The following is a 15,545-nucleotide window of genomic DNA, read 5'->3' as shown; positions in this document are numbered from 1 at the left end:
AAAATTTACTTTACCATGTACTTTTACTCCACTGCAAAAATTTGACAGTATATATAATACATGTTAACTTACAATGCTGTGTTTTGAATCCAGATCCAGGTCACGAGGAAGCTGCATCTAATCTGATAAACTGCCTCCAGTGATGTCACCCTGGGGCTAAATTGCATTGTGGGGGATGTAGGCACCAGGTTGTGAAAAGGAAGAACAATGCGATAAATAAAAAAGATGATATCTATGATTCTTCTGTCTATTGATTTAAGTTAAAGGAATACAATGTTAGACCAGTGGACTGCTTTTTCAAAACCTGGTCCCTACATTACCCACAATGCAACGTAGCCATTGAGCAACACACAATTTATCAGATTACCTGCAGCTTCCTCTGGAGCCACAAAAGACTTCATGCTACTTTTTTACTCCCCAGACCTGCAAGCACACTTTGATATGCAAAATTGGTGACGTTACCCTTTAACCATTTCTTTAACTTCACAAATACTAGGATTGTCTTCTTGACCTTTTGATTTGAAAAGATTAAAGATTGTTAAGGTGTCACTCCTGTCTCTGGGTTATCATGATGAATTGGTATTTTCCACTATTTTCAGTATGGATTATTGGTAGTTACAGTCTCACCTAAAAAAAAAAGATAAAATAATGATATGATACATAACAGTATAACAATCCTAAAGGGCATGGATGAAGAAAAGCAAATACTTCTTGCGCCACTGAGTTTTAGGCATCTATGCCACTAGCGGGAAGAAACTTCTAATTCTGCGCACCGTGGCTGTAACTTCCCGCCGTACAGCCTCAGCAACATGTCAGCAGTCGACGACCCTGCTGCATTTATTTCCCCTGACAGCGCTCCACTAAGACAGCTGTACATGAATCACAGTGGAAAGTGCTTGTCTCTGAATTAAGATGTCTCACAGCTTTTATTTATGAATCCCTGGCGACACACCCCTGACTTGTACGGTTCACGCTGTGCACATGACCAGACTCTCGCTCTCTCCTGATGTATGTATTCATTGGGTAATACAACTACGGTAAAGAAAGAAAAAAATGAGAGAGGGCACAACTCTTCATGACACGGTTCCTTTTTATTGTCAGAAATGAATTAAACAGATTTATTTTCCCGGGAAATTAAAGACAATCGCAGCACAAGGGCACATTTTGTACTAACCAGCGATGTCTTTGGCGTATTTACAGGAAGGCACTTCATATCTATCTGCCTGAGACATTAATGGCCTATCATTCCCCTCCTTTGATGTAAGATTAATATGAGGCCCTATATTTCTTGTCTGAAAGGGAAGTCTCGGCTCACTTTCTCACTTGAGACATCAGTCATCCCAACCAGGTCAGAGTCGTGACTGGCTGGATGTTCTTCATCTGACACTTTGTCAGGGCGGCATCGGCAGAAGCGCAACATCAACAAATATGAAATATTAAACAGGGAAACAGCCAAGCTCAAGTCCATCTGTTGACAGAAATGTTTCACATATCCCCGGCTTCAAAACCATAGATCAAATCTCAGCAAACTAGATCAACATTATATATTAGATTTCAAATAAATAGGTTGAGTGAAATATATTAGTTTTGACCACAGCTACAATAAATAAAACAAAGATCTTTGTTGTTAATCAGAGGCCACAGAGGTATCGGCTCTGATCACAAATACACAACAACAACAACGACACAAAGGATCAATGCAGATGCAGAAATGTCCCTTCTCTCAAAAACGGGACAAAGTCAAGGACTTTTTTAGAAAGGCACAGGGCTGATCTGCGTGAGTACTCATCTGCACGCCGCTGCTGATGGAATAAATTATATCTGGTCTGTGTAATTAATGTACTTTCAGTATGCACACAGCAGCAAACAAGGCACAGCTGAGAGTCGGTGCATTTAAATATCAGGTCTGGGAGTTGCAGCGTCATGTGCGGTTAATGAAAACCTCTTATCTTCACAGTTTCAACTTCAAGAATGAGCAACGACTGGCTCGGTCGCTCTTTGACATTTATGTTTTTGTTTTTATAGAGAGATTAAAGAGACACTGTTTAAAAAATATTAAGAAAACCACAGAACATAAGAACAAACAACTACTGCTTTGGATTCAAGTAACAAAACGGCAGTGACTCGTGATTTTCTAGCAGAATTGTGGTGTTTGGAGTGTTTTTTAGGTTCTTTTTTTGTCAAGCTGACCTCACAGGATATGAATTTTCATCTGAACGTTAAATTAATTAAATTGTTTTGGGAGCATCAGCAACTGCTGAACGCAGGGCGAGGGCAGTGTGTACCATCAGGTGAAATGCTCCCCTCTTCCCGCAACACATTTCACTCCAACCTCCGTCAGACTGGAGGGGAACGGTCCGAACCTTGAATTACGTCATCGGCCTTTGTGCTTTGCTCATCTGCGCGATGCAGTTCGAGCTGATTTTGCTGAAGCAGGAGCTGAGAGTCAGGCTGGTTTTCACCCGCTTCTCTCTCTGGCGTCGGTTGCAGAACCACACTCGCACCACCTCCTTCTCCAGATGGAGGCCTTTGGCTATCCGGGCTATTTCCTGGGAGGATGGCTTACTTTTTTCCACAAAGCTGCGCTCCAGAGCCTCCTTGGCTCCGAGGCTGCAGGGAGAAACAAGGAAAAGAGAAGAGGGAGGATGAGCTATATGAAACCCAACAACCTCGTATGACACAGATCGCATTTTTAGTTCTTACGGTTGATACCTGATAGTTGTTCTCCTTTTCCTCTTGCGCTCGTTCATTCCTATTTTATCACTGTACAAGGCTGCAGAAGGAAAAGGAATGTGTTAATTAATGAATCGAACCTATTGGAGCGTCATTGGAACGACATTTCTTTAGGACTAATATGACGGTCACCTCTTCAATTACGCCCTACCGTGCCCTTTGGATTAAATAAAGGGTCTCACGTATTAAAAAATCCAATACCTCAGCTGTAAAAATGCTCTCACATGAATTTTTAAAACCAGTGATTCACAACCAAAGAGCTGGGACCCTTCCAAGGGTAAAAGACAGAAGAAAGAGCATATTTGTGCTTCACAAAGCCGCAAACATCTGTGTTAGACTTCCTTACAAATAGTTTCTTTTCCCTTTGATATCTTAAGCAGTCATCAGGCCTATAAATGTGCATTCAGCTGATCATGAGGAGATATAGGACAAATTCGTACTCAAATAACAGAATAGGATAATTGTTAGCGTTGCAAGTTTCTGCAAGCCACAGATATGTTAAAACTTTACGTGTACGTACGTTTCAGTACTCAATCTCAGTTGTGACGACACTATGCTTTTGGTTCTTGTAAGGTTTAGGCATAAAAAAACTGTCAATTAGGATCAGGAAAACATCATGTTTTGGCTTCAAGTGCTCGGTTTTGTCTCCACAAACACGGCCGGAAAATGTCCTGACGCCTCGTTAAAAATCTCAGGTTTTGTTGCTACCTGAAAGGCTTCGAAATGTTGCAAAAGGTTGTCAGTTGAAATTTGAAGCAAACAATGGTCTGAAAGTGGCCATGAATCCTTGTTTATCTGTCAGGCCACAGTTTCTCCTCCTCCTGATAAGAGGGTCAGCTAATATACATGCTACAAATGTTAGAAGTGTTGGTGATGATATGAATGAGTACCATTTTTTTTCATATCTGTGTCTTCCAGAAATGTACAGTGGTGACTGGACTGACAAGCCAGTGTTCAATCTTCACAACCATGCAAGGAAAGCACGACTAGCAGATCCTGTCACACTAACTCTAAAGTGCATTCACAACACAAGTTTTACCTCATCGGGATGACATAACCAGCTCAAGATTACGTTTAGATAAATGTGTGCGACTCACCTCCAGCCAGCTCTGCCTCGTCAAGCCATTTAGCCAGGATGGCCTTGAGTTTGCAGGCGTTCTTGAAGCTCAGCTGCAGATTTTCAAAGCGGCAGATGGTGGTCTGGCTGAACTCTGAGCCGTGCACTGCAGCGAGAGCCTCGCCCACATTGGTCTGCGTGTAGCCTGGTGGTCGGAGTGAAACAGAAATAGAAATACTTTATAGAATCAGCGCATGCAGAGAAGCAGCGAGGCGAGGGCGAACAACAGAAACATTCCCGATACTGTGCCTGACGGGTGCGGTTGGGTGATGGGGTCAGTCTCAGCTGTTATTATTACCCAGTTTGATCCTCCGTATTTTGAAGTCATTGGCGAACATCTCCAGCTCTCTTATCTGCGGGGAGTCCATGGTGGGGGCATCTTCCGGGTCCCGCACGCTCTTCCTTTGGGCGTCAGTTTTCATCTCTCCAACGCCGGGGCCCCCGGGGGCCTCATCAGTCGAGAGGAAGGCCGAGGGCAGTGAGGAGAAACTGTGGCTTAACGCACAGGAAGCGCTACTTAAACCGTGATCCGGAAACTTGTACAAGCAAGGAGTAAGAGACCCTGCAGAGAGAGAGGGGGGGAGGGCAGAGAACGAAGGCAGAAAAGAAAATTAGTCGGTCTGAGTCACAAGGGAGTCAGACTGTCAGAGGGGTGCTGAGAGCAAGCGCGGACATTATTCCCACATGGCCCACCGAGAGCCTTTATTTTGACAGCGCAAAAAAAGTTTTGACGTGCTCCCCCGAGACTCAATGAACTACTAAGAATAAAACCCGGTGGAACCTGCAAGCTATTGTTTTCTGTTATTCTGCTACGATATCCAACATGCTGCATTATCTTTTTATTATTATCATTATATCATTTGTGAGAGTGAGAAAGCCTCCTTCGAATCTCAGTGTAAACCACGAAGCACACATGAGTCAGCCCCACTCATGGTGCTCAGATAGATTGAATGTGTTTTGATGAATAGCCTTTCTCTCCACTTCCCCTTGTTCCAGTTATTTATCTGCTCAGTTAAACCAAACCCATTCACATGCTGCCAGGATGCTCTTATATTTAGCTGAGTCCCCTTCTTTGATTTAAAAGGTCTTTATTCAACTTCAACGGGTTTGTAACACTTACGAAACACGCTATAGGCTACAAACCTTCATATTGGAGATTCTGCTCTCTGCAGGCTGTTAAAGCGGAGTGCTTCGACACAGTGGATCTGCTTTTTTGTTTAGTTTTAATGACAGATTGCTGCCAGAGTACCAGATGGGAGGTGGACCGATCATTATTTTGGAATATGATGCTTTCTTATTGCATCAACACCCTGCCCGGCTGCAGAGGGCGAAAAAACAACTGCACTCATCAGTGTCACCGCTGCACTCATCGTACCGCAGGAGCAGATAAGACCTCATCTGTGGCATTAAGTTCGACAGCAGCCCAAAATTGTCTACCCTTCTACCCAGCCTAAAGATTGCCTGCATTTGATAGCATCAACGCTGCTGAAACCGAATCTGCAGTGAGCAATGCAACACTCCCCTCTTGTGTTAGTGGGATTGCAGTGCAGTGCAAAAAAAACATCTACACAACTGCAGCACCTGAATTTACAGCCCACCACACCACGAGGAGTCATCTATCAGAGATGCTACACAGGAGGTGGCTGTAGCACCTGATTCACGTCACTTCCATACTCATCACACCAGTTCGGTGGCCCGTCGTGTCCACGGAGGAGACCCCTCCAACGTAGATATGCTAGTTTACAGGTGATCACGCAAAAACAAGTTAGGACCTTGACACTCCAGGCCGGATCTTGTTTTTTTTTTTCCATTGAGCGTTTTACAGCCCTGGTTGTTGTGGTGTGTCGTTACACCGTTAAAGTCGTCCCAGCTGAGGTCAAAAAAATATGTTACTTTATCATAACAACAGTCTGTTAATCTGCCGTCCCGAGCCCCTGAATGAATATAGAGTGCAGCTACCTCGTGGTACGGAGAGACATTTACTCTCCGGGCCAGCACAGATCATAAGAGCTAGTTGGCTGTCAGCTGTAGTCTTTGCTGTGTGTTCGAGCGCGACACAACCATCAGTCTTTGTCACCGCTGGATCTCTGATGACGATTTGATGTGTCTGGGCTGTTGGTATTGATTTGCGGTGACCCTTGCCTGTAAGGAGACCGTGCCATGCTTCTCAACTCATCCATTCAGGTTGTCGACTGTCCAGTACATCTGTAGTCAGAAGTCTCATTGTATTTTTCTTTACGGTTTCAATTTCAATTTTTTCGGGTCTATAACGTTTACATCTGTGTACTCAGCGAGTCAGGATGAGCCTACACAGTCGTACAGTGCCTTTATTTGATTTCAGCATATGCAGCAGATAGCAGTGGCCTACTTTTCCTTTTCCTTTTTTTTTTATAACCCGAGGTAACAACATTTAAGGCTCCATCTGAAACTTGGATACAGCTAAATATCGCCCTGACAGCAGCAGCTTTCGAGCCATTTTGGACTCTCCTTCCCCCCCGGAGGCGCACATTGGCAGAAATAGTTAAATGCAACAACGGCCCAGTGTTCAAAATGTGTTTTCTCACCAAATGTGTGTGAGCATAGAAAAAAAAGGAGGCTTCCATCGACCCGCTGAATTGTTGAGTTGGATCCGTACGCCAGCTGGAGAGCAATGATTCTACACTAGAACTTAATACGTCAGTGATTTTATCTCATCCTGCAGGTGTCAGGGAGGGATTTCACCCGCTTTCTAAAAAAGGTCTCGTTACGTCTGGGAGGTGATATCTCGGTACAGTGTGCGGCTGCCCTGTTGCAGAAGAAAAAGAGAGCGAGCGCCCCATGAAAAGTAAACCCTGCAGCTTCTTTGTTTCTTATCGGTGGGGAGAGATTTGGGGCAAAAACTCTTTACCCCCGAGAACATCAAGCTTTCTTTTTGGGAGTCTGGGCGATCCAGCTTGAAGCTTTTTAGCTCTCCCCATCACCCTGGAGAAAGAGAGGAGGCTTTTGCCCTCGTTTGTGCACGATGCCTGCACCATGCTCCTCGGGGAGGATACCATGCAGCTGCGCTCCGGTGCACACAGCGGCTGTTTGTGAGCTTTGGAGACAGACTGGATTGCAGCAAGCAAACCCCCTTTCGAAAAACACATGTGGGCTCAGCGGGTTTTGTGGAAGCACCTCACAAGCCTTTGTGTACACAGACGTGGACCCTCTGGCTGCTGTGTACGTGCTCTAACCGGGCTGACGCCACAGCGTTTCCTTTTTTTTTAAACAGCAGATAAGGAGCAATATTAGTATTTGATTGCAGTATTGTTTTCACTTGATTTTTAGCTCTGTTTTGGTCTCCACCAACGACTGAGGCAAATATTCTGCATTTCTTTAACTTGTGTTTTTGTTCCTGTTTCCCCACAAGCTGCAGGCTTTGTTTGTCACTATTTCTCCCTCTCTGCTGAATCATCGACCACCCGGGTTTTTTTAGGGAGACCTCTGGGCACTTCCAGCTGTGTTTGTAGCGAACAAAAGGGTTTTTTTTTCTAAGGAAGTCGGTTCAGCTCCAACCATGTTTGCTGTGACAGTAACGGGGATATTGAAAGCGACCTTTGGAAATTTCCAACTGTGTTTGTAAAGACCGAAACCAAATGTCTTTCATGGGAAGTCGGGGCTACAGCCCAAATCTCTCTTGCAGGGACAGAACCAGGCATATTGAAAGTGACCCCCGGAAATGATGGCGTGACAACTGTCACTGTGACAAGAGAGTGACATTGAAAATGTAACCTAAAGAAATGTAAAGATTTAATTTACCCGTGGTTATGCAGAATCGTTCTTAACTTAACATTTATTCTGGTGATTGGGTTGCATGAATTTTTGATTCTGGGCTGTATACTTATATGACTGGACTTGTTTAGCTGCAGACTGTTCCGGGCAGACAGGTAGTGTACAGCACTGATGGGCTTTTGCTGAGAACAGTTGGCTGCTGTAAATGAAAAAAAAAACAAGGTTGAAAAGCTTCATGCAGCTGAGAGGTTCTCAAAGCAACACCTTTCACATTACGCTTCCATTTGTTCATTCGAACAAAATAGATAAGTGCAGCTTCGAAAAAAATCTTTCTTGACCTCATCCGGCCTGTTCACACAGTTATAGAAATCTGTCTAATGGCGTTAACACCATCAATGCCCGTTCCTCTCAGGTGTCCTTCTGCTGAGTGCTGTTGTTGACCACTTCAGACAAGTTTTATTGTTTTGCGATTCTCTCACATGGATTCCACCACACAAACACTGGATGTGCCTCTGCATTAAAATGCTAGTTCTTTCAAGCTAAGCAACATGTATTTTGTCCTTCATTATCGTCACCCGGTGTGTCCATTTACCTTTCTTGTCTAAGGATGTCGACAAATGCTTCAAACTGGTCGACTGACCGCACAGACACAGAGTTCATTAAAGTGACAAACGACCTCCTGATGGTAATAAATGTGGCCAGCTGTTTAATTTTAATCCTAACGTCTTTCGGCACAGCCTCCGACACCGCAGACCACACAATTTTATTAGGCCGCTGACAGGAGCGGGTCGCTGTCTGAGCGGATCTACACTCCCGTGGTTAAAATCCGACTTCTTAACAGTCTCGTCTGCGAGAAGAGGCAATTTCATTTTCCTCCGCAGACGTTAATTGTTCCGCGCCACCTGGGTTACATTTAAGGTCATTTTCCTTTTGGTCTCTTTTTGCTCCTACTTCATTATATCACACAACATTTTAATAGCTCAATTATAATTTCTTTAACAAAGGAACACATCAGGATTTAAATTATCTTTACCTACTCCAGAGCTTAAAGGTTTTCTTATAATGTCCTCAACATGACTTTTCTTTTTTTTTTTGGTCTTTGCTTCATTATTTTGAAGTTATTCAGAGGGATTAGTGTGCAGCACACGTGCACAGTGACCTCATGTCTAATAGATTGTACTAGTTGGATATGCCTGGGTGATTCTTACAGTGTGCATGTCGGTGACAGAGACACTACAGTGGTGTCATATAGTGTAGTGGTTTGACACCGCAAGATGTAATTGCTGATTCTGAGCTGCTAAACACTGAAAAAGAGAGAAAAATTAAGTGCATCCTCCTCTGAGAGGACCTGACTCTGTTGCTTTCTGTTAATTACTGATTAATGAGTTATGAAACACTGCCCCTTCATTACAGTAATGATGTTTGCCCAGAAAATTATGATTTTGTGCAAAATGTGCAGGACTGACTTAAACTGACTGAAAACTGCATTTAAAAGAGGTTATATTATGGTATGGTTTTTATTTTTTTTTTGCCTTTCCTTCATTGTTTGCATTGTCGAAGAAGGATTTCATTCAACGACTGCTTCGCTGCGACTGTTGTGCACAGAGGAGCTCGACACTCAAACACTCAGCCGGTCTGCCTTATCAACTCTGTGTGGGTGTGATTTGATCAGATTAGATTGACAGTGGCTCGGCAAACACGAGCAAACAAGCCATCAGCTGTCATCACACTTTGATTCAAGTGTCACAAATTTCCAATTGGAGCCTGACATCACCTTTTCATGACTGAGGGCCGCCCACTTCAAACCAGTGAAAGGAGTCCAGACACAAACGTGAAATATGGAAATCCCTCATGTCAAACAACTGAAACTTCTCCAAGTTTGAAGGAAAAAAAAAACACATCACTGATATTGAGAAGCTGAAGCTGAGAAAATAGGTTTTCAGGGCCGCTACAACCTTGCTAGGCTGACAATATCACTGTCAGTCCTGTAGCAGCTTTAATATGAAATGTTACAAACTTACCTATTCATATCTGTGTATATATAGGGACAACTGGTATAAATCACACATACATACTTGCTTGATCTTGAATGTAGACTACCAACAAACATAGAAAATCTCTAAGCACCAAGACCATTTCTCCTGATTGTCTCACATAACCAGGAAGTGGTGAGTCGTGTCTTTGACAGCCATGTTTAACAAGTGTGCTAAAGAGCTCAGGCGAAGTCATTAAGTCTGAAATAAATGCCAATTAAACATTAAATGGGAGTAAACCAATTGTCTGTTTATTTTATTAGGCTCAACGTTTGGCCTAGGGAGGGGATGATTGTGTGTGTGTGTGTGTGTGTGTGTGGGTGTGTGTGTGTCTATGTGTGTGTCTGATCATTACCTTGCAGTGGGTTCGGACCGCTCACCATGTTGGGGTGAGGGACACCACACGTCTGCAGGATACGAGTCTGAGAGATACTGGCAGAGAGCATCTCCTGAGCTACAGAGAGAGAGAGATTCATTATCATAATCACAGTTAACCTTGTAATTGTCTTTGTCTGCACAATAATCATCGTCAAAAACCTCGATCAAAGTCATCACTGTTTGGACGACATTGTAATATCAGCGTGACTCAAGACTTCATTGATTGGACTGGTTGACATCGTCACTGTCCACATGTGGTACCACAAAACTTTGTGGCCCGTTGTCCGTGTCCTGTCTCAAATGACATTACTTTCAGAATGCAGACTATGACAAGATGATGTCCACACATGACTAGAACTGAACAATGTTAGCCATCTTTCTGCTCATAGCACCTTGAACTTCAAGCCCCAGAAACTTTTCCTCTTTTTAAGCAAGTTGATTTTTTTCAGGATAGAAAGAAAAACCAACATTTTTTAACTGTAATGTAAAACATTATTTAGTTTGAGATCGAATGATGAAAAAAAAATTCTATTTTTCATGTGTGAAACTGGGTGAAAAAAAGTTTTGGTTGGATAATACATTTTTTCTGCAAAAAACAGGAAAATGTGAAGTGAAGTGTTTCTTCTGCAAAACCTTATTTTTCAGTAAGTTACACACAACATGTTTTTGTGTCCTGTGAAATAAAAATTCACTTGGGTTCGCGCACGAAAAGAGATTATCTTGGCAAAACTTTTTTCCCCCGCCAGTTATCACGTCATAAACACAGGAGAGAAAATTTTTTAGAAGGGTTTAGAAAAAGGGTCTTAAAACCAGGGATGAAGAATTGACGTCTTCTGTTAATCTTGTTTGGTCACTGAAAATAGTTACAGTCAATTATGGTAACTATTTATCTCCATACATCATAAATCAATATCTTAAAAACTGTTTTTTAGACCTGTCGATGACATCTTCAAATTGCTTGTTTCATTTGATATATAAAAGAAGAATATCCTTAAAGCTGTCGGACACGTGAATGAAATGATAAGAATTGTTTGCCTGCCTGCAGTAATTGTTAGACATACCATGACAGAAACTCACCTGCCATCATGCCGTAGGTGGCCTGCTGGTTGCTGTAGTGACAGGGGGTGACTGGGTAATGTAGGCTCGGGGGGCCGTTGCCAAGGGATGAGGTGGACAGGTGCATGTGGGAGCGTTTGGAGGCCTGACCCAGAGAGAGGCCAGACGATACTGATGAAGACAAATAGGGTTACAATCTGGACGGAGAACAGAAGGTGTGAGTGCAGGTCACAGTTCAGACTAAAGTCGGGGCTGTATGGGGCTTTGAAATCCATCATAATTTCACATCAAAACAGCTGCTACGTGATCTTTAAATCACATTCATAACAAGCGGGTGCTAAAGGAAACATCTCATTTAAAAAAAGGGCCATTTAAACTTTCCACTGAAAGCCCATTCAAGATATTCTTTCACATCTCTGATTGAAAATATAATTTGTCCCGAGGAAAGCTCCTACATATCAGACATAAACAGAAGAGAAAGATGAAGAGAGACGGCTAATATTTGGCCACGAAAGGCCAATATCACCAGAGAGAGAGATGTAATTACAATCTGACTTGAACGCATTTATTAGAGACACTGCAGAGGGATGTCGGCTACAGTGCATGTGACGGATATCACATCGCACACAGGCCTCTATAAAAGTGGATCGAAATGAACCCAGTGACCAGAGAAACAAACAGAAAAATGAACAAAAAGATTCCCAGTTATATTCTCCTTCTCTCTCCGCTTCTGTGGATCCTCGTCTCTGTTAGGTTTATTTAAATACAGTTGAACGTTGCTCCGGTGATGACCTCCACTAATTATGTAATTAATCACGTATTCAATGTTTAACACCGCTTGGGGTCCACTGCAAAAATGAATGCATGCATCCCGGTATTGTTAAGTTGGTTAGGTTTTGTCTTATTCTGTGTCATGTGTGCAGATTCGACTTCGTGCAGATCTTGCTAATTTTCAGGTTCATCATTTTATTTTGGGTCACTATTAGAATAGGTTTACATCAGTTTTCTCAGTGTTATCCCCGTCCTCGTCCCGCATACCCAGTCTGCTCTGATTGGTCAGCTCACACACGCCTGAACCAGCAACCTGTGTGTTTAACTTCCAGTTAGCTTTACCCCTGCTGTGACTACTGACGAGGCGTTTCTGACACTTCAGGAGCAGGGGTTTCCGTGGGAGAGAGGAGCTCCCGTTGCCATAACTTTCAAGACCTTTTACAAGAACTCATAAAAAAACACTCAAGCATAATAGGTCCCCTTTATAAATACTTAACTATACTTAATTCACTATCACAAATTCTGCACTTAATTCTCTTATTTTAGGTAACCACATTTCACCTTTCTTCCATGGACTCCTTGGTAGGCAGAAATCAAACATAGACGAGGCAGCCATCCTCTAAATACCAGTAGTACAGTGCTGTCTGAGAAGAAAAATCCATTTTACAGTATACAGTATATTTGACCCGCTGCTGTATATACATGTACTGTATGACTAATGTTCTCCATGATCTAACTCAGTCTATACTAAGCTGTAACAATCAGCAGACACTGAAACCCCCAGGATGTCTTCTCCACAGTGCTCCATCGCGAAAAAGACCTTGGGGAGTTTGTCGAACTGATAACATATCCTCAACGCAATTATCCACTGAGGAGACACAGCTGGGGTAAACCAGCTGATTACATACATTTACATAATGTAATGTGGACCGGCTTTGAATAAATCAAATTTTTTCAATCCCATTCGTCCTCACTGTTGCCGTGCGAATACAACTGTCTGTGATAAGGAGCATCAGCAGGAGGAGGGGGTGAGAAAAAGGTGTGGTGGGTCAATTTAAACAACTTGTAGCCCTTCATGAGAAACAACTTACCCACAGCACCAATAGGACTGCATGATCAATAATGTCGATGCAAGCACATCCCCGCATATGCCTATACGCTTTCTTTTTATAGCGTCAGTAGGTTGAAGTGGAAGATTGAAGTGGCTCTCGGGGGCCCTGCTTTCTGCAGCTGGGATTTAACAACATGACAACACTATGTGGGCTACATTACGTGTCATGGAGGCACAACAAACTTACATTCTTTGCCTCTGTTTTTTCTGACTAAATAAATAAATATGTGAATGGAATAAATAAATAAATAAATATGCACAGAATATAAATCTGATATAAATAAAATGAGTAAAACATGTGTGAAAAAATATAAACGCATACATGACTAAACATATTTCAATAGATGAATAAAAAAGGTTTTCTTTTGAAAATATCTTTTTTGAAAGACAACTTATATTCATTTTATTTTACTTTTATTTCATAGTGCCACATATAAATATCAACTCTTTTTAAAGTTGCCCTTTAAGAAATGTTATTTTCAAATTAAAAACCTATTTATTAATTTATTCGACTATACGGAGTCATATATATATTTATATTTATATTTATTTTCATATTCATTGACCCATATGTTTACTCATTTTGCAATTAATTTCGTAGTCTTATTCATTCATTCATTCATTCATGCATTAATTCATTTAATATTGACTAAAATGACCTTCCATACTTTTGCACTCTGTCCTATTAATTTTAAAACATTAGTCACTAGTTCCTCTGCAGATTGCAGATGCTGCATCATCGCAAATGCGGCACATTTTAAATAATTTATTTCATTGTTAGTTGAAATAAAAAAACAAAACAAAACACTGATTCTGATTAATCAGAAAATCAGCCTGTGCAATAACTGGTTCACCTGATACAGTACACATACATGTAAATAAATGTATGCTTTTACTTGCACTTCAGGTACCTAAGTATATTCATCGCCAGAAAAGTACTTTTAATACTCGTATGATACTGTAAGTATCAAAGCTAATACCAGAGACTTTTACTGAAGTAGTATTCATGTGGGCGACTGTCACTTTTGACAATTTAAAATTTAACATGAAATGTTTGACTTTTACGCAAATACGACTTTTGAGTATTTTTTACAACGCTGCCGTTGTCCAAACAAGCATTTTAGGTAATAACAGAGGCATTTCTGGTGTTGGAAGAACCCTAACTTCTTGCAGAACCAACTGGGCAAAAGCTAAACATACACGCTGAGAATGACTCAGAAGAAAGCACGTTTAAATGTCGTATTTGTAAGAAAGTTGATTTTTTGAGTCTCATTCCCATTTTCATCAAATACTGACAATTTCCGCTGGCAGTCGACCCGACCTACAATCCCAAAGCTTCAGGTCGTCAAGTTCTGGATGAGACTCAGAAATCAACTTTCTTAACTTTAACATTTCAGAACAGGAACCTGTTGGAGGCCAGCTTACCTGGAGACACCATGCTGTGTGTATGGGAGGTGTTTGGCAGGCAGTCACCAGTAGAGGTGTGGTGCATTAGGATGGGCAAGGGTGAGTCTACTGTGAGTGGGGTGAAGGAGTCAGCACTGAATGCCTGACATGCCATTCTTCTCTGGTCTCCTTCAGACGATCCCAATGGTACTTTGACGTGATCCCTTTATTGGATTATTTTCTGTGTTTTACCTCGTCGCCTTGTTGCTTTCCTTGTCCTTTCTCTAATCTTCTTGAGATCGTTGTCCTTGCCTTTGTTGTGTTTTTATTTCGTCTTACTTTGTCTCGCCTTCTCTTGTTCTGTCTTCGTCTTTATTTCGTCCTCTGTCACTTCTCGTATCTTCTTCTTTTCTCGTCCTTTTCCTCCTCAGCTCAGTCAAACATTGTTCTGACTTAGGTCTTGCGGGAATACGAGAGTGGGAAACTGTGACGGGTTACCTTTTTTCCCTTCACAGTTCTAGACACATCCGCAGCCTCAGCCAAGACTCTCGAAGATGAATAGTGATGAGCTTCAAGTTCGAGTTACTATCACTGGTACTTCTGCTCAAAGGTTGTTCCTCAGCTACTGAACTTTCTCTCATTAGGGCCCCTGTCATGCATGTCCCTGTCTGTTTTTCTCTATTATGGATGCAGGAAGGCCAGTATCTGTCATATCCTCAGCATTTTTTGCCGCCCTTGTCTACTGCAGGTATTTATATCCCACCCACCCACACCTAACCACCCCTCTCTCGACCTGTGAGCCCCCCCCCCACACTCCTATTTCCTACAAAGCTGCTTACCCCCATCTACCAATCCCATGTCAGTGCTGTTATAACCTGTGTTTGTCCAAACCTGCATCTCCTCATCCCGTTTCCAAATCCAGGATTAGGGTACAGAGCGGCTGAGAAACCCGATCCCCTCCTCTCCTCTCCTCTTCCCCCTCTCGCTATCTCTCCCTCTCTCTCGCTGATTACAGGCTTGTGTCGTAGTTGCAACAGGAAAGAAAAGTGAACACAACAAAAACACTTTTGTTTAATGTCATAATAAAAAAAAGTTTGTCTCGCATGTGCGTGGCCCCTCAAGACACCGGGTACACTTAACAATATGGTACAGGTGAGTCCCCTCTTACTTACTTGAGGGTTATTTTAGGTCATCTTAGTAGATATGATGA

At 42.3% G+C, this 15,545-nt stretch overlaps 1 protein-coding gene across 3 annotated transcripts in view; it reads right to left on the bottom strand.

Annotated features, from left to right (window-relative positions):
• Positions 1-2,369: 2,369 nt before the first annotated feature.
• pou1f1 (POU class 1 homeobox 1) overlaps positions 2,370-15,545 on the bottom strand; it is a 29,190-nt gene continuing 16,014 nt past the window's right edge. For 2 of the 3 annotated variants that reach the window (XM_030427427.1, XM_030427426.1), the window contains exons 2-7: positions 11,089-11,238; positions 9,989-10,087; positions 4,149-4,412; positions 3,831-3,995; positions 2,713-2,773; positions 2,370-2,610 (exon numbers count right to left, since the gene is read on the bottom strand). In XM_030427427.1, the coding sequence (XP_030283287.1) occupies positions 2,370-2,610; positions 2,713-2,773; positions 3,831-3,995; positions 4,149-4,412; positions 9,989-10,087; positions 11,089-11,194 (936 nt within the window). In that variant the 5' untranslated portion in view covers positions 11,195-11,238. Of the gene's footprint in view, positions 2,611-2,712; positions 2,774-3,830; positions 3,996-4,148; positions 4,413-9,988; positions 10,088-11,088; positions 11,239-14,374; positions 14,511-15,545 lie in introns of those variants that run through there. The other variant, XM_030427425.1, reaches the window with a different exon arrangement.

Source organism: Sparus aurata, chromosome 9, assembly GCF_900880675.1.
Source record: "Sparus aurata chromosome 9, fSpaAur1.1, whole genome shotgun sequence".
Classification (NCBI taxonomy): Eukaryota; Metazoa; Chordata; class Actinopteri; order Spariformes; family Sparidae; genus Sparus; species Sparus aurata.
The sequence above is the reverse complement of the archived record's forward strand: the minus strand, read 5'-3'. Positions and strand labels throughout refer to the sequence as shown.